This window comes from Suncus etruscus, chromosome 11 (genome assembly GCF_024139225.1).
Source record: "Suncus etruscus isolate mSunEtr1 chromosome 11, mSunEtr1.pri.cur, whole genome shotgun sequence".
In the NCBI taxonomy this organism is placed as follows: domain Eukaryota; kingdom Metazoa; phylum Chordata; class Mammalia; order Eulipotyphla; family Soricidae; genus Suncus; species Suncus etruscus.
In genome coordinates this window covers 106,083,191-106,103,127 of record NC_064858.1, presented here as the reverse complement: position 1 = coordinate 106,103,127, position 19,937 = coordinate 106,083,191, and the positions used below count along the sequence as shown (strand labels likewise).

Sequence of the window (19,937 nt, the reverse complement as noted above, 5' to 3'; positions counted from 1 at the left end):
CATAACAGTTAAGAAAAAGAAGTTTCAGATCAACTTCTCATCTAGAATACATAGAAGGGTTATAAACCTAAATAGACGCTTTAAGATAAAATATTTCACTATTCTATCTGTACTATAAAATGTTCTGTACACAGCAAACACAAAGTTAACATAATTTTGCTTTTTTTACAAGCTCAATTCCAATCTAATCCAACAAATTATCTTCAGAAGCAGTTTCTTCTGGAGCCAAATTGCTCGCATAAAAATCGAATTCTGCCTCTAGCTGTGATTCCTTAGCACCACTCTGAGATGCCGATTTCCTCATCTACAAACTAGGGGTAATAATGCACTGAGCTTAACAGGCTATAAAATGCGTATAGTAAGCTCAAGTGTGGAGATTTGTTTTTGCATTGTATTTTGAAAAGGAATCTTAAGTTCTTTAGCAGAATATCAACACTAAGAGACTGAAATTAAACTGATTACTAATTCTGATTTACTAGGGAACTCCCCATAAAATCATCACTTTCTAAACATCTTTATAAAGAAAATAATGGGGGCCAGAGAGATAGCACAGTGGTAGGGCATTTGCCTTGCATTGGGCCGACCCGGGAGGGACCCGGTTCGATTCTCAACATCCCATATGGGCCACCAGCCTGACAGGGACGATTTCTGATTGCAAAGCCAGGAGTAACCCTTGGGCAGCACAGGGTGTGGCCCAAAAATCAATCTATCAGTAAATAATAACGTTTAAAAAAATAAAGAAAATAATGTATGCTGCAAAAACTACCTAAATGGGACTTAAAAACAATGTGTGCGTGTGAAGGTAAAGCACTTCACTAGATCATCTGCACGTTCTTGTACCATAGGAGAGAGAGAGACCACAATTGAGATAAATCAACAAATATCTAGTAACAGGAACTGAGGAAAAAGAAAAGGAAGTTTGGAAGTCCCAATCATACACTGACAAGCACAAAATTAAAGAACCAGGTACATATAAGACTTCAGAAAGTGGGCTCACTGAAGATGGCACAAGTGAATCAAACCGATAAAGAGGAGCCAGTGAAAGAGCAGAGCAGGCTGGTTAGTGCTAGAACCGGGCAAAGCTGCCGACCACAGAGAATGCGAGTTTAAGCCACCCAGAAGCCAGACCGAGCAGGCTCGCGGTGCCAGCACTCCACACACAGAGGAAATCTTACGGCAAAGACCTCAGCCTGAAGACCAGCAGCTCGCTTTTTCAGCTCCTCCCCTTGAGCCTCTTTCGAGCTTAGTTCCTCCTTCAGTTGCTCTACCTGTCACGACATCGTTATTCTTTTTCACTTATATGTCAGCTTCGGATTTCTCTGCTTTTGAGCCAGAGCAGTAACTGGAAAACAGTTGCTCACAGATACAGCCAGTCTGTGCCCTTCATTCCTCTTTAAGGGACCCTGTACTTCTATTTCACAAGGCTACTTAATACGATCTGAAATGTCCTTATCGGCATAAACTGAAAAGTAGAGATCATGCTGTGACATATTCTGTACTCATATTGGGTGGAAACTTTTCAAACTAATTCAAAGTTGGATATACATTTTTGTCTGAATTTTGCATGGAATTAGAGAACAATTCTATCGAGTTATGGGTGCCACAGAAAGACGTCAGAAACTGCTATGTTAATAACTGTACCTCTTTACAATTTTCAGTTCTTAGAAAGTAGGGAACTATAACAATGGGGATACTGAAAAGGCAGGCAGAGAGAAGCTATTTATTTTTTAACTAATATTTTATAATGATTTCAAACCTGACAAATTGCTAATAATAATAAAACAAACCCCCAACTTGCCTAAGTAGTTAACAAGTCAAACTAAATGACTCCAGATATGTGAAAGGAATGTCATGACTGAGCTTTTAAAGGTAGACTGCCATTTATCCATATGGTTTCTATGTATTTCTACTTAAATAATAAAACTTCTACCTGGACAATAACAAATATACCCTCTCCAAGGCAGAGCATAGGGCTTTCCATTATGGAATTGTATCTAGAGGAAAATTGTAATTTTAGCCACTTCATAGGAGGAAGCCGAAAGTGGAAAATTAGACTGACCAAAGGGCTTTTTTTAAAATTACTTTATTTAGACACTATGATTTCAAAGTTGTTTATAAAACAGTTGTTTCTGGCATTCAATATTCTAACACCCATCCACTAGTATTAAATTTCCCCCATCTTTGCCCTCAATTTCCCACCCACCCCCAAATCTGTTCCCTTGGCAGGTATGAAATAATTTGCTTCATATTGATTGCTTGTTACAACTAAATGGTAATAGAATTTTTAAACAATACTTCATTAGAGAAAATTTGTGCAAGTTGTTATATTTCATAATGGGGTCATGAAGTCATTGTCTGAAAGTTTACTAAGCTGTTTGTTGTTAGTTGAGCCTTCTGTGTTATTGGTTTTGTTCACTGAGTTTAGGTGGTTTCTGTGCTGTTTTCACATCTAATCTGCGTATCAGTAAAGAAACATTTAAAGGTTTCCCATACGCAGCCTGTGTGCTCCAAGAATCCCAGGATCTGTGGAGGTGGGACAACGGAGTTGTCATGGCGGTGGCTGTGGGATGTGAGTGTGGCTGCCCACCCCATTCCAAGAAGAGGCCAGCGTTTTCAGAAATGGCATAAGGTTTTAACATAAAATACTTCACAAAAGATAGAGAACTGTCACATATATTGAGAAAAGTGGATATGGATGGAAAGCTAACAAATCACCTCACAAAATATAAAAAATGTTAAACTGTGACAAGACCTATTAGTCTTGGTGCGTAATTTTCTTTTAAGCAAAAATTCGAAATAACTATATCAGTAATTCTAACTCTAATTCTGGAAAAGTTCTACTTTGAAAGAACTATTCTACAAGTAGTCTTCTCTGAAATCTGATCAAAATAGCGAAATAAAGTTCTTTGTTGTCCCTAAGGAAGTAGAGATGTATCAATATTACTAATTCCTTTTAAAAAAAATTGAGCATCACACACCATTACCTTATTTTTCATAAATTTAGAGTGGCTCCGATAGACCTCCATTTGCTTCATTTCTTCCTCTCGTTCTTCAGTGCTCAAAGCTCCATTAGATTTCAGCATCTGAATTTCTTCTTCCAAGTCTCGAAGCCCACGCTCCATCGAGGAGATTTTTGAGTCCTATGAACAATGGTACATTTAGATAGTAAGGTATTCACCAAAACTTCAGAAATATAAATAAGATACTTATATAGTAAGAATAGTAAGATGAACAATCAGATGTAAAATTTCATATGCAGTAAATAAATACGAAGAAAACTTTCTGCCAAGCAATCTGAGTCTTATATTTCTAGCACTATCTGTGCACAAAAATGCTTGTCTCTAAAGCATATCCTTCGGAGCTATTAAAAGTTGAATGAGGGCCCAGAGAGATAGCACAGCGGCGTTTGCCTTGCAAGCAGCCAATCCAGGACCAAAGGGGTTGGTTCGGATCCCGGTGTCCCATATGGTCTCCCGAGCCTGCCAGGAGCTATTTCTGAGCAGACAGCCAGGAGTAACCCCTGAGCACCGCCGGGTGTGGCCCAAACAAACAAACAAACAAACAAAAAAAGTTGAATGAAGTAAATATTTTATAATACAATTCTTCCTCAATCCATTCGTCACACAAGAACCCCTTCATTAAAGTTGATGGAATCAACTCAAAATACAGATGCCATGGAAAATATGTTCAAGGTTCCGAGCAGTTTATGTTTAACAAAAGGCACCAGAGTAGCAGGTTGAATCAAGAAACAAAATTTCTAGTGAAAATTTTTGTAGAAAGAACAGTAAAACTCTTTCAACCTACAAATTGGGGAACATGCCTAGCAATGCTGAATCCTAGAGTGCAGGTCAAAGTTTCAGTGTTCAGGCCTGGTGGTACTAAGAGGCAAAAACTATAACCAAAGGTATGGGGCAACAGAGGGCCAAGAGGTGCAGGGACCATATACCAGGCATGTGCTTCACCACACCGAGCTATATTCCCAGCCCGTCTACATTTAAGATTTATAGTTCTGTTTTGTTTTTGGTATTTTGGGCCACACCTGTTTGACGCTCAGGGGTTACTCCTGGCTAAGCACTCAGAAATTGCCCCTGGCTTGGGGGGACCATATGGGACGCCGGGGGATGGAACCGAGTTCCTTCCTTGGCTAGCGCTTGCAAGGCAGACACCTTACCTCTAGCGTCACCTCACCGGCCCCAAGATTTATAGTTTTACTTATTGATCCTCTTAAAGGTTTTATTTCTGTATCCAAAGGAGGTAATAAGAGTAAGAGAGCTGCAAAATTTTATAAAATCTTTATAAATATTGAGAAAAAGATTTATAGAAGTATTTGACTGGGGCCGGAGAGATAGCATGGAGGTAAGGCATTTGCCTTTCATGCAGGAGGTCATCAGTTCGAATCCCGGTATCCCATATGGTCCCCCGTGCCTGCCAGGAGCAATTTCTGAGCCTGGAGCCAGGAATGACCCCTGAGCACTGCCGGGTGTGACCCAAAAACCAAAAAAAAAAGTATTTGACTTTCACTACTACTGTGATTCTTATAGCATGCAGAAAAATGGTAAAGATTTATAACATCCAGGGGCTGAAGCAACAGCATAGTGGATAGGGTGTTTGCCTTGCACGTGGCCAACCCAGGTTCAATCCTGGCATCCCATATGGTCCCCCGAGTTTGCCAGGAGTGATTCCTGAGCATAGAAAGGAGTAACTCCTGAGTGCCACCAGGTATGGCTCAGAAACAAAACAACAAAAAAAGATTTCTAAAATCCAGCTAATTTTTAGGTTTGGGATGAGGATATATCCCCTTATCTTACTTTAAAATTATCGTAACAGGGGCTAGCTCATAACTTCCCTTGCAGGTGCCTATCCTGGGTTCACCCCAGAGCCTCCTGAGACCCACCAGGAGTGATCCTCGCGTGTGTGTGTGTGTGTGTGTGTGTGTGTGTGTGTGTGTGTGTGTGTGTGTGTGTATATATGTAGCAGGAGTGTATCTATGTGTATATGTATACATATACAAACATTTTCTATTAATTTATATCTCCTTAAAATGAAATGTACCAAATATAAAGATATTCTAAAAAAATATTCTAAACCAGGACTTTTATTGAACTGCTTAAACTTAGAGGGTCTCATTCAAATCCTAGGCCCATAAAGAATAAATTACTTCAGTTGAACTATGAGAAGTTCACTTTCATTTGGGGGGAGGAAGGGAGTCTCCCAAGTGGTGCTCTACCAGGAGACATGGGGCTCTACTGTCCACTGTCAGTCACCAAACCATCCATTGAATGAATTCAATTCAATTAACTCAAAACAGCCCAAGGATTTGATACCGCTCAGGCCTTGTGGTGCTAGGACTACCTGGCTCCAAGGGGCTTGGGGCTTTCAGACCCACACCCAGGGATGCTCACTCAAGGGAACCATGTGGCACCAGGAACTAAACCCAGATAGGGAGCGTGCTAATGTGCTTTAACACCCCTACTATCTCCTGGCCCATGAAATTCCCTTTTAAAATTATAATAAGTCTGGGGCCCGAGACATCATACTGGGCTAAGGTGCTTGTATTATATCCTATTGACACTGTTTTTCAAAGCCCTGGTACTACTTATGGTCCCCGACACAACACTAGCCATAATACCTGAGCACAGAGTTAGGAATAGATCAGAGCATCCCACTACCATATATATATATACACACACACATATATATACACATAAATATATATATAAAATTTTATTTATATATATATAAATCATCCTTTAAAAAATCAGAATATAGGGATGAAGTAGTGGTGCAAGCGGTAAGGTGTCTGCCTTGCCCGCATTAGCCTAGGACAGACCACGGTTCAATCCCTCGGGGTCCCATATGATCCCCACGCCAGGAGCGATTTCTCAGTGTTTAGCTAGGAGTAACCTCTGAGAGCATCACTAAGTGTGGCTCAAAAACAAACAAAAATAAATCAAAATATAGCCACTCGAGAATAATGAAAACAGAGACCATTTGCCTTGCACATGGCCTGCCCAGGTTTGATCCCTGGTATCCTATATGGTGCCTTGAGCCTGCTAGGAGTGATTTCTGAGCACAGAGCCAGGAGTAACCCCTAATGAACCTCCAGGTATGACCCAAAAACAAAACAAACAAACAAGAATAATTAAAATACTAAGCATATGATGCAACTACTATGAAATAAAAGAATGTAAATGGGTGAGTTTCCCCTGATGTTAGCCAATAAAGGCATTGAAAGGCAACCAGAGTGTCAGCAAAAAAGCAGCGTGTTCTCTCTCTCCTCTCTCGCTCTATCTCTCACTCCTCTCTCCCCCTCTCCTCTCTCTCACTTTCTCTCTCTCCTCTCTCCCCCTTTCCCCCTCTCTCTCTCTCCCTCTCCCCTCTCCTCTCTCTCTTTCTCTCCTCTCTTTCTCTCTCCTCTCTCTCTCCTCCCTCTCTGTACACCTCTCCCCCCTCTTCTGTCTCCCCCTCTTCCCCCTCTCTCTCCTCTCTCTCTCTCGTTCTCTCCTTCTCTCTCCCTCTCTCTTCTCTCTCTCCCTCTCCCCCTCTCTCCTCTCTCTCTCCCTTCCCCCTCTCTCCTCTCTCTTTTTCTCTCTCTCTTCTCTCTCTCTTTTTCTTTCTCTCCTCTCTCTCTCTCTCTCTCTCTCTCTTTCTCTCTCTCTCTCTCTCACACAGAAATCGTGCCCATCTTCTCTCTGACCCCAATACTATCAGAGAGTTAGCTCTTGACCAAATCTGCACCCTCACTACAAAATCATGCACCGTAAAAACTTTTCCTCATAAGGGCACCCTAACTGTAGCTCTGAAGCCAGGGGTGGGCAGGAACTGGTTGTCCTGAAAATAAATGTCCCAGGCAACTCTCTGCAGTAAGGAAGGCCAGAGTATTAATGGCTGATATGCTCCGTTAGTTCTAGCACCAACTCAACCAGTACTCAGATGGGTTTATTTGAGGTCGATCATTCCAAGGAGGTTTCTGACTGCTAGAATGTGCAATAACTTGGTAAATAAGTTCCTTATCAATAGAGAATTCTATTCCTCCCCCAACTTGAATCTCCCCCATCGGATATGAACCAATTCCATAAAGCCTATTTACCAGGGTATATTTTTCAATCAACATTTTGTTTGTTTGTTTGTTTGTTTGTTTTTGGGTCACGCACTCCTGGGTTACTCTTGGCTCTGTATTCAGGCTCAGGAAACCATAGGGGATGCCGGGAATAGAACTGGGGTCCATCAAAGGTTGCCCGCATGCAAGGCAAACACCCTACCGTTGTGCTATCGCTCCGGCCTATCAACATTTTTTTTTATTATTTTGGTTTTGGGACCACACACAATGGCGCTCAGGGGTTACTCCTGGCTCTGTGCTCAAAAATTACTCATGGCAGGCTCACGGGACAATATGAGATGCCAAGGATCAAACCCCGATTGGCTGTGTGCAAGGCAAGCGCCCTACTGGCTGTGCAATTGTTCCGACCCCTCAATCAACATTTTTTTATCAACACTTCTCTGCGTCGTCTAACTAAAATTTAGATTTCTCAGGATAATTTCATAAAGTCTCTCCAGAAAAAGGTCACTAACTCCCAGCACATCTGAGAAGCCTGGGAAATGGGAGAAACTCCTAATCCCTCAACACTGTTCCCACTGACAAAAAGCTCTCTCTCCTCTCCTCTCCTCTAAAAATTTCCCTATCACTCTTGCCCACTTAAAATAATCTTTGGTACCTGGTTCACAATCGGTTCTTTCCTATTAAATGACACTCTTGCCACCATCCTAGAATTTCCATTTCCAAATTCCTGTCTGTCCTTAGTTCCAATCATCTTATCCTAGATCCAATCAGCTCCTCCCAATCCTGTCACAAAATCAATGGCATGGGCAGGAAAAATAGCATGGAGGTAGGGTGTTTGCCTTGCATGCAGAAGGACGGTGGTTCGAATCCCAGCATCCCATATGGTCCCCCGAGCCTGCCAGAAATGATTTTTGAGCGTAGAGCCAGGAGTAACCCCTGAGCGCTGTCGGTGTGACCCAAAAACTAATAATAATAATAATAATAATAATAATAAAACAAAAACCATGATGGACCAGAGTGACAGTACAGTGGGTAGGGTGTTTGCCTTGCTTGCAGAAGGATGGTGGTTTGAATCCCAGCATCCCATATGGTCCCCGAGCCTGCCAGGAATGATTTTTGAGCATAGAACCAGGAGCAACCCCTGAGTGCTGCCGGGTGTGACCAAAAAAAAACACAATGGCAATATTTGCTGTCCAGTGGGGAGGACCTAAGCACCACTTAGAAGCAACCCCACACACACAAAATAAGTCCTTAGTAAAAGGAGTAAAAATTATTGCTTTTAATAATCTCCACCCTTGTGTATATTTCCCTCTAATATTTGGTGGCTGAAACAGAAGAGTTGGCACTTCTGCTACACAGTACAGTGTGATGGCTGTTCCCAGGAAAAGCACATATTTCCATCCTCTTTGTAAAAGGCAAAATGACTACAAAGTTTCTTTATTAAATGTGGGCTTACCTTCATTTCGATAACAGTCTGTAGAGCTTTTGTTTTGGCAGAATCAGGGGCATTCTCAAATCTCCGATGCATCTCCTATGTGAGAAGCAAAAAAAAAAAAAAAAGTCAGCATTCTCTCCTATTCCTATCCTCTCGCTCTCTTCTCTCTCTCTCCTCCCTCCCTCCCTCTAACAAAAATAAGGAGAGTAGCTATGAGCAAAAGATCATTACTCTAGTCCTGTTAGATGCTCTGAACCCTTTTGTTATGTGAGCCTTCCTTCACTGTGGCTCCAGGAACTGGCTGCATTCAGACCAATTTACCCAGGCAGATACAGGAAGCTTCAAGTCTCAGTAGACCTGGCCATTGAAAATTAATTACAGATTCTAACTCCTATTAGAACTGAAACGCTATAGCAAGTACATCCCTATGATGCTCTTCAGGCTCTGTGTGAGTCTAAAACATGTAATCAGAACATCAAAGAATGCAAATTTAATAAATCTTTCCCTTTTAAGAAGAGAAAATAGAAGCCATCACTACCAGTCTTCATTGAATGCAGCTACTGAAATCAGCTGTGTTGACAACGGACCTTCCATAGTATCCACCTCCAGAGGAACAAACTACCTGGCTACCTATGACAATCTCGCTTCAGTGGGGCCATAGCAGAAAAAAAAAAAAAAAAAAGATAAGACAATTGAGCAAGTCTTTCATAGCTCATACTTGAAAATGTGAAGAGAAAAAAATGAATGGTTTAGAAAGAGATTAAAGTTGGTTGGGCACTTGCCTTGCACAGCCAATCTGAGTTTGATCCCCAGTAGCTGATGTGGTCCCTGGAGCAACAGGCCTAATCCAGAGTGTACAGTCAGGAGTATCACCAGGTGTGGCCCAAAAACAAACACATAAAAAATCTGTACTTTTTTTTTTGGTTTTTGGACCACACCCGGCAGTGCTCAGGGGTTACTCCTGGCTGTATGCTCAGAAATAGCTCTGGCAGGCACGGGGGACCCTATGGGACGCCGGGATTCGAACCAACCACCTTGGGTCCTGGATCGGCTGCTTGCAAGGCAAACGCCGCTGCGCTATCTCTCCAGGCCCAAAATCTGTATTTTTTAATAAAAAGTTTTGTGGTTGTTTTGTTATTAATCTAAATTTGTGTGGGTTCAGGATAAGAAAGGAAAGATCAGGACTAGCATTTTCAAGAATTCCTGAGAAGTTAACAGACCACCTCAGGCTCTTTTCAGTCAGATTCTGTCAATGTCTCAGAGGTAATCAGTCATTACTTCCAAAACACGTTGAGACACTCTGCAGTGGCCCCAAAGAACACACAGATAAATACTTTCCATCTCAATAGTGCTTAACATAATAAAAAGGAACGCATAACGCTTGACACCTTTCATGTCACTCATTTCACAACCAGACTGAAAAAGGACTGGAGAAAAACAGAAAACTGCCATTCGCTAGGTTAACCTCTCAGAAACAGTTCTAATGTCTAAATGCAGACATTTAACTTGCAGTCAGCCTTTCAAACACCAGCAACTTCTGAATATCCACAGTCCCTATGTGCAGTTACGTTGGCACAAACCACTAGGACACAGTACCCCCCCCCCCAATATGTGATGACTGTGATTCCTGCGAAGCATTCCCCTGGCAAACTAACAAACCACCACATTCTCCATGCAGGACTAATAAATCTCAGTGGTGGTTCCAAAGCTGCTCCAATTTCCCTGCTAGGTAAGTGAAAAACCTGCGTCGTCTTAGTGATTTCCTTTCTCTTTGGAGTCATAGCCAAATCTGTCAGGAAATCCAGCTAATCATTTCAAAACATCAGAATTCCAAGCACATCTTCCATTTTGACTGCTACCACCTGGAGTGAACCACTAACAACAGCAAAAATACCTTTAAATCCAACAATTTCCATATAAAGTTCCCGACTCTTCATTTAGAATAACAACCTTCTTATTCTCAACAGTACACCCAGAGCAGCCCTTTAAAAAATTATATGTATAAAAAAAAAAAAAAAAAAAAAAGATAAGGCTTCCCAATGCTTACCACAGGCTGTGTTCTTTACACTGACTGTATAGAAAGAGAAGGTTCAGTAAATGCTCCCCATATACACCTCAAACCAGGCCCTTTCCCTGATCTGTATTGTGAATGGAGGGACAAAAAAAATAATTGGGGGGGGGGGCAGAGAGCACTGCGGTAGGGCATTTGCCTTGCACATGGCTGACCTGGGACGGACCTGGGTTTGATTCCCGGCATCCCATATGATCCGCTGAGCCTGCCAGGAATGATTTCTGAGCGCAGAGCCAGGTGTGGCCCGAAAACAAACAAAAATAATAAGTACAGTATATAAATATATATATACATGTATGTATGTATGTATGTATGTATGTATGTATGTATGTATGTATGTAATAACTTGAGGGGCTAGAGAGATAATAGCACAACAGGTATAGCACTTGTCTTGCTATGTGGCCAACCTCCCAGATGGTCCCTTGAGCACCACTCTCAGTGTTCTTTGAGCACAAAGACAGAAGTAAGCCCTGAGGACAGCCAGGTATGGCCACAAAACAAAAACAAAAAAAACAAGGGGGAGGATGCACCACACCCAGCGGTACTCAGGTGTTACTCCAGGATCTTGACTCAGAAATCACTCCTAGCAGGTTCAGGGGTCCCCAAAACTATATTTTTTTAATGAAAACATAAGATAATTTGAGGAGCAAAGAGATAGTACAGGGGTTAAGGTACTTTCCTTGCAAACAACCAACTGCTATTTGAACCCTGGCAGTATTTACGACTCCTTGAACTCTGACAGTAGTTAAGGAATAAGCCTTGCAAACTATCAGGACTATGCCCTGAGCACCACCAGTTGTGGCCCCAAAACCCAACAAAAAATTGTATATTTGACTTTGAAAATCCACTGATGGCTCCCAAGTGATAGAACGCAGAACTAGTACTTTGTCCACTCTCTTGCCACATTCCCCTCAGTCAATGCACTTGAGGTAACCCTATACTGGATGCTGTTCCTCATATGTGCTGAGTACAGTCCAGTACCAGGGACGTTTGCACCGGAAGTTTCCGGTGCCTAACTCTCTTTCCTGAGCTAGTGGGGGAAGACATGTCCACATTTCTTTTCTATGTTATTAGACATAGCAAGTTACTTTGTTTTTAATGGCCTAAAATGAACAGAGGTCAAAGGTATTTAAAATCCTTAATAAAGAAAAGATTAAAAAATACATGAAACAAAGGAGGCAAAATGTGGGTAACTGGAAATTCATAAAATTATTCCCCTTTTTTGTAAGTTTGAAATTTTTCATTGGAGATATAATACAGAGGTTAAGACACTTACTTGCCTTGCACACACCTGACCCTGGTTCAGTCCCTGGCACCACCTATGTTCTTCCAAGCCTTGATTGAAATGATCCTTGAGTGCAGTCTAGAGTAAAGCCTCAGCAACACTGGATTTGGCCCGAAACTCACCACCAAAATTATATATACATATATATTACACATATTAAAATTATATATTATTATATTACATATACACAGAGATATAGAAAGACAGGCTCTGTGTTTAAAAGGTAGTTCAATGGGTTAGATCTCACTGAGATCTCAGTGGGTAGTTGTTCAATGGGTCAGATCTCACTTTATGCAGAAGAAACATTTTAATCCAGGCACAAGGAGCCTCCGGAGAACCAGTGGGAGTGACCCTGAGTACAAAGCAGGGATAATCCCTGAGCAAAACTCCAGCAAAAAAAGTCCTCAGTTTACCCTAGTCTGTTTTAAAACTAACCATGAAGAACCTACTTGTCCTCTACCCTTGTTTATTTTTCTCTGCTATAACCTTTCATTTATCCTTTGCAGCTTAATGTGGTTCCTTTTTATTTAATTTTGGTAAGAACACTGCTCTGCAAGGATACAAGGGTCACGGGGATCTCTGTTTCATTCACTGATCAATTCAAAGAACCGTTGCTGGTCTGGTGTTAAATGCTTAACAGATATTTAAAGACTGAAAGCGTGAATTATGAACTGGCTGCTAATTTTCCAAAAATCAGCCTAAGATGGTCTCTCCTAACCCTGTCCTACTACTGCACTGAATTATGCGCATCTCCTTTTTTTCCTTCACAGAATATGCTGCATAGGCCTCCTGTAGCACTTACTACATTATCTTAAGAATAATTCCTTCTCTAACAGACTAGACTGTGAACTTTTTAAGGAAAAAAACTGTTCTTTGTATATATTAGACAGTCTGACATACAAGCAGTCACTAAAACTTATTTCTCCTCTGCATCTGCTCCTCTTTTGTTGGAAAGAATAAAGGAATAGAAGAATAAATTATCAATTTCCATCTTTACTTCTCTGCTGAAAAACTCCTACAATAGCAAATAAAGAACCTCCCTGTTTCTAAACTTAATAGCTGTATTCAGTTCATTTCACTTCCTAGATCCAGCTAGTAGCTGACTTTCTTTTCTTAATCACTCTTAATTTGAGAGTCAAGGGGAAATAACTTTACTTTTTGTTTGTTTTGTTTTTGGGCCACACCTGGCAGTACTCAGGGGTTACTCCTGGCTCTGAGCTCAGAAATTATTCCTGGCAGGCTCTGGGACCATATGGGATGCCAGGATCAAACACAAGAAAAACACCCTGTCCATTGTAATAGCACTCCAGCCCATCTTTACTTTTTTTTTTTTTGGGGGGGGGGGTAGTGGAGGGTAGAGAATAGTAGGAGGGGTTGGGTCTTACCCAGCTATGTACAGGGATCACTTCTGGTGTGTTGACAGAGCCATATGGGTGCCAGGGATCAAACCCAGATTGGCAAGTGCCATCTCCCACTGTACTATCTCTTTAGTCTCTATCTTTACATTTTTTAATAGTTTTATTTTTTATTTTTTAATTATCCAGCAGGGGCTGGGGCTCAGTGCTAGATCATTTGCCTAGAAGTTAAGAGGTTCTGAATTCAATCCTATGGAGGACAAAAAATGCTCCTAAGTCTAACGGGTCCAGCTGTTTATTCTCTGCCCTTTCCCTTTCCCTACAAAGTCATTTTCTAAGTTCTTATACCTGGAACTCTTAGCAATTTTACAACACCCAGCCAGGCTCTCCACTAGTACACAGGTTAACTTAATATGGAACGAACAAACAAACAAAAAGTTCTGTCTCTGGGGTAAAAGCAACCTCATTGTAAAGCATGCAGGAGGCTAATTTTAAGCCTTATTTGTGCCACCAGCGAGAAGCTTTGGTTCAGTGAACACTTGTATATGCAACCATTAAAATGGCCTTTTGCTGATACTACACATTGAACTATTACCTCTCCCAAGATAACTTGCAAAATCTGTTTTTCTAGCCCAGCAGTGGAAACAGAGCATTCTTTGTCATGTAGTGTGTGGTCTCATTTCTATTTGGGAATGCACATTTTAAGGCAATGGGACCTGGAAATGCCACAGGCTTCATTTTTCCCAGCGCATCAGATATAAAATTCAAGCCCGGACACATGACCTCATCACCCCAAGCAGACACATTCAATGCTTTCTCTGAATGAGAATCTTGTAACAGAAGAAAGCAGGGGCAACAATACTTCAAATAACAATGTGGCTCTGAGCAGCAACGGCAGCAGTCACCTAAGCTTCGAGACTCAGCTCTGGCAGCGAGCAGTTCCAGGAATAGTGAGCAGTGCCAGTGGAATCTGTGCAAGGACCTGCTAGGCCTGTGTCCTAGACCACCAGTGGCAGTCTCTTTTGTTTTCTACCTAGACATGAATCACCCAGAGAAATCCTGCTGTCCTTTTCATTCCGGGGACATGCTGATTCCAATCATCATGTACTGTCTACTGCAACACTCGCAAAGTTGACCAGCCTTCCATAGCAGAACAGCCAGAACGGTCTTTTCAAGACAGAAGACAACACGAGTTAGAAATCCTCAAAATTCCTTCCATTCTCAGCAAAACACAAGTCTCTATGCTGGATTACAAAGTCTTCCGTGATCTGGCCTCACAATTTAGCCTGCCTTTCTTTTCTTACTATTCCTATCCTTGCCTTGCCTTGCCTTGCCCCACTAGCCACCCTGTCTTCCTCCAACAGAGTTAAGGCCTTTCCACTATTGTCCCCTCCCTGTCTGATCCACTCTTCCTATTCAAAAATCAAAGTCTCAAGGAAGAGCCCAGAGGGATAGCTCAGTTGTTCAGAACACCTGTCTTGCAAACTGATGGTTGTGTTGTGAGTTCAATCCCCAGTGCTGCCACAAAAACAGAAGCAGACTGCAATTCTTTCAGCACTGCTACTGGGGCCTGACAGAGCTTATCTTCTGTACTCCGAGATGCCACAAGCAATTTTTTGTTGCACCAAAGCCAGGTTGGTGTAAGAGCCACAACAATGAGTTTCAATTCTCAGCAAACACTGCAATAAAAAGATATGCTACCACCATGTCCCAAAAGTACAACCAAGTACCTGTGTAAGCCCTGTGGCACTCCCCCAGGAAACACGACAACCAAAGTGCGCTGCAAGTATTGCACCAAAACAGTGATGAGTACATACAACAAGCAAAACTAAAGAAATGCCATCTCCTCAGCAAGCACTGCTCTCTGACACCTGATATGTGATTCCCTCCCTGTGAGAGCCACTACTCAGAGAAATACCATTTCAAGGCCCATGCCCAACGGTCTGTAGCTATCTTCAGACACAGCCACAAATACATCAACAACAACAAAGGGAAGGAGAAGGGGCAAATTTTGAAAAGGTTCCAAGATGTCAATCCTTATTCTACTTAAAACTGCAGAGAATGAAGTTGGACCCCTTTACATCATAAACAAAAGTTAACTTAAAATGAATGAAAGATTTCAATATTAGGCCCAAATTCATAAGATATATCAAGGAAAACTGACAGACTCTCCATGATACACTCTAGAGCAGGGGTCCTCAAACTTTTTAAACAGGGGGCCAGTTCACTGTCCTTCAGACTGTTGGAGGGCCAGATTATAGTAAAAACAAAAATTATGAACAAATTTCTATGCACACTGCATATATCTTATTTAGAAGTGAAGAAACAAAATGGGAATAAATACAATATGTGGCCTGCAGGCCGTAGTTTGAGGACCATTGCTCTAGAGGCATCTCCAGTGATATAATTACACTGGCAAGAAAGAAAAAGGAAGGGACGTCAAACTAAAAAGTTTCTGTACTGATGACACTTGTCCTGCATACAGTAGATCGGGATTCAGTCCCCCAAGCACCACTGAGGGCTAGAGAAACACACACACACACACACACACACACACACACACACACACACACAATCAAAAAGAAAGAAAAAGAAGTATCTGTGCTGTAAAAGGAATCATAGCTAGTATTTAAAAGGCCCCCATTTAAATTGGAACATTCATCCAAGACATGCAAAACCCTCAGAAAATGGAACAACAGAAAAATATACCCCATCAAAAAAAGAAGGTAGACGAGATAAACAGGAACCTCCTCAAAGACATATAGATGGCTACCAGACAGAAAACACTCATCACTCTGATTATTAGGGCTCTGCAATTCAAAATAATAATGAGATATCACCTCACATCAGTGAGAATGGCCTTATCATAAAAGTCTAGTGTTGATGGGGCTACAGAGAAAAGGAGCCTTTTAGTCCTTGTTGGTTGGACTGTCACCTGTTTTAGCTTCCGTGGAAAGTAAGAGACATCTCAAAAAACTAAAAATAGAACTACAAGATGACCTAATATTTTACACCTTGATATCTACATCAAGAATATTCTATATTCCAAAATACTAATTTTAAAAGATATACACATACATATATGTTCATCGCAGTGCACAAGTACCCAACAAGAGAGAAGCAGATATAGAAACTGTGACATCTGTACGCAGTGAATACTACTCAGTTATAGAAAAAGGTCAAATCTTGTATTTCACTAGGCAAAGTGAGTCAAAGGAAAAGGACAAAAATACCAGATGCTCTTATTCATATGTGAAGTGTAAAGAAGTAAAGCAAAACTCAGTTGCCATGTTCCAACCAGCCCAGCTCCTTAGATTCACTCTTTTCTAGAACAAGATGTAAACAGGGCTGTGAAAGATCATGGCTAAGCAGCCCAAGCAGCAGAAAGCTGGCCATCTCGGAAGGAGAGGGTGGGCCAAGCCCCAGCCCTGCCAAAGCCACACTTGCTGCCTCCATAACCCAGAATCACTATTTCTCTGGTGGCCTGCTTCATCACTGACTCCCTACGATTCCCTTCAGGGACACCAATCTGACCACTCTTAAGGTATGCTGGTTTGGGGGCTGATAGCACCATGGCTTTTTGGAGCGAGTGCAGGCACCCTTCCTCCCCCAAATCTTCCTTCTTTCAGGAGGCCTGGCGGTACACGCTCCTACAAGTCATAGTATCAGTAATAGAGGTTTGAATATCTGGACAACTTCAGTTGATGCTAAATTTAACAAAATCAGGGTCCGGCGTGGTGGCACTAGAGGTAAGGTGCCTGCCTTGCCTGCGCTAGCCTAGGACAGACCACGGTTCGATCCCCCAGCGTTCCATATGGTCCCCCCAAGCAGGGGCAATTTCTGAGCGCTTAGCCAGGAGTAACCTCTGAGCGTCACCAGGTGTGGCCCAAAATCAAAAAAAGAAAAAAAATGTTTAACAAAATCAATAGCTAACAACAAGAGCTTACTAAACCTCTGTCATTACATTAATAATGACCTCATTAGAGATACAATAATTTTAACATTTTACTTCCCTGCTATACTTTTTTTTTTCCTTTCTGTTTTTCTCTTCCACTTTATTTTTTTATTTCTATGTCTTTCAATAATTTGTTTTCACTTATTTGGAAACAAATGTATAATAATCGACCATACCAACTATGTGCTGCATTTTATTTAAATAAATATATAGTAACTGTGTACTAGCAATTAATTTTGTTATCTATTTTTCACTGTCATTTAAAATCACATTGTAGGGGCAGGAGAGATAGCATGGAGGTAAGGCATTTGCCTTGCATGCAAAAGAACAGCGGTTTGAATTCCGGCATCCCATACGGTCCCCCGAGCCTGCCAGGAGCCATTTCTGAGCGTAGAGCCAGGAGTAATCCCTGAGCACTGCCAGGTGTGGCCCAAAAAAAACAAAAAAATAAAATAAAATAAAATCACATTGTAAGACAATTATCATTTACATATATAAAATATATAAATATAAATAACTGTTAAAAAATTAGTTCTGAAACAGAAAAACAAAATAAATGAAGAGACTGGACAATGAGAGCAAGTCCTGAAAATTTGTTAAGCTGGTGGGTTACAGACAAATGGAACTAGAAACCAAAAGGGGAATTGAGGTTGGGGGAAAGCAACTGTATATGCCTAAAACACTAATAATGCTACTAGGTCAAATATGACTCCCCAGATAAAAACTTAACCAATTTTTTTAATTTTAGCTATGATTCACTTCTTTTAACACATTTCAAATCTTCCCAAGGCCCTGTTTCTTCTTAATATTTACCACTTTCTAATAACATATTACTAGTTATAAGCTGAAAAATAAACTCGTCTGTCCTATGCTGGATATCTTTTTCTTATTCCTTAATATAAACAAAATATGCAAAACAATACCTAGTAAAATGATAATTCAAAAATGTCAGATAAAGGAAGCAAAAAAAATTTTTTAAAAACCTATGTCATATTTGAAAGTGTTATGAAGGAAATATCCACACACAAGTAAAATTAGAGATTTGTTATTGGAGAAATTACATAGAAGACAGGGAGCTTGCCTTATACATGTCAAACCCAATGTCCGTCCTCCACTGTGCCCTGCCAGAGCGATCCTTGAGTGCAGAGCCAGGACTGCAATGCCTCCCCTCCAAAATTTTTTAATTAGAGTCTTTGGATCAACTTTAAGAACCTTAGAAAGTTTCCTATAGAATACCTGAGAGCTAAAAGATGAGTGATAGTTAAAAGTGGGCAAAGTGCAATTCATTCTGAGGGGGAGAGAAAGAACTTGGTGTTGTCACGTTCTCAGGAACCAAAAGTGCCATAAAGAAAGAGAAACAGAAGTGAGACTCTGGAACTGGTTGCATACCGCACGAAAAGTCCTGGGAATACTCAAGCACTTAACCCAAAGATTGGTCCACATCAATCTCACTCCATTGCATCTTTCAGTCACAGTTCTGTTTCTGTCAGCAAATGTTCCAGACATACTTCGACTTGAATATCTTTACCCTCTCCATTCAAAACACTTACCAGGATCACCAATAAAGTTCAGGCTGCCCACTCTAGTTAGAAAAGTTCTGCCTCATTTTCCTAGAGCGCTCTAAAATATTCAAGTTGCCCATTCCTCCCAGATATCCATTAATTCGATGGTTATGACACCCCGGGTTTCTATCTCTCCCCACGCCCCACCCCTATTCCTTGAGCAGGATCTTTCCAGATACTGTAGTGGCCAGAAGATAAGACCAAAACTCTTTTCTATCTGAACTGTCTCATCAAAATGGCTTTAAGTCTCAACAGAGATCCTGGTAAATGTCTAGACCTGTTCTCTGCTCTTCGGGTGCCATTTATGTAACTTCGCATTTAGCACTCCATTTTGATGTCCAATAGGTAACCCAAATTTAATTTATCCCAAACAAAATTCATCACTTTTTCACCCTCAGCCTAGTCCCACATTGGATGAGCCTCTTAAAGAAGAATCTCCCATCTCAAGAAACAGAGAGAAAGCAACCCCAAGGCTCCGGACCAACGCCTGAGTGTTCTTCCATAGCCTCTGAATCTTCATGTCCCACAACCAATTCAATGGCTGGCCCTAATTTCTATCTTCAAATCATTTCTCATCCATTCCACTCCATTCCCCATCTAATCTAAATCCAGATCGCTGCAACTGCCTCCATTTAGTTTCCTTCTCCTTTGTGTCCATTCTCAAGAAAGCACTGGGGTATTCCTGATCAAAGCAGCAACAAAGCTCAGCACTAGCCTGTTTTAAAATCCTTTGGTGCATTTCCCACTGAAGGGAAGAAAGAAGCACTTCACACTTCTACAAGATTAATATGATATGACCATACTAAATTCAAGCTGATCCTTCTAACCATACTTTCTTTAAAAACTGGGCCAGAGCAAATTGCACAGTGGGTAGGGCATTTGCCTTGCATGCAGAAGACCAGGGTTCGATCCCTGGCATCTCTGAACTTGCCAGGAATAATTTCTGAGTGCAGAGCCAGGAGTAACCAATGAGCGCCGCCAGGAGTGGCCCCCAAAACAAAAAAAAAAATTACACAAAATGCAGAAAATGACTGTTTTTGATACTGGACAACAAGTAACACAGGATTCTGATCGTTAAGTGAAGAGGAAAAAAAAGTGATCGCCTAGACTGGCTCTCTACTATGGGGTGCAGAGAGAGGAAGCCCAAACAGAAAACAGCAGTCTTGAAGCACTCCAAAGACAAATCAACAGTAAGACTTAATAACAGCAGGGGA

At 41.3% G+C, this 19,937-nt stretch overlaps 1 protein-coding gene and 1 non-coding gene across 5 annotated transcripts in view; one reads left to right on the top strand and one right to left on the bottom strand.

The window, feature by feature from the left end:
* The window catches only part of ERC1 (ELKS/RAB6-interacting/CAST family member 1), a 434,994-nt gene that overhangs the window by 347,930 nt on the left and 67,127 nt on the right, over nt 1-19,937 (bottom strand). For 2 of the 4 annotated variants that reach the window (XR_007500261.1, XM_049783202.1), the window contains exons 3-5: nt 8,517-8,591; nt 2,985-3,140; nt 1,185-1,268 (exon numbers count right to left, since the gene is read on the bottom strand). Coding sequence is in view for 2 of the 4 variants with exons in the window: in XM_049783202.1 (XP_049639159.1) it covers nt 1,185-1,268; nt 2,985-3,140; nt 8,517-8,591 (315 nt within the window). In the remaining 2 variants the exon portion in view is untranslated. The remainder of the gene's footprint in view (nt 1-1,184; nt 1,269-2,984; nt 3,141-8,516; nt 8,592-19,937) is intronic. The other 2 variants (XR_007500262.1, XM_049783203.1) reach the window with 1 other exon arrangement.
* LOC126023210 (small nucleolar RNA SNORA51) lies at nt 10,526-10,658 on the top strand. Its single transcript, XR_007500413.1, has one exon. It is a non-coding gene; the product is annotated as a small nucleolar RNA SNORA51 (small nucleolar RNA).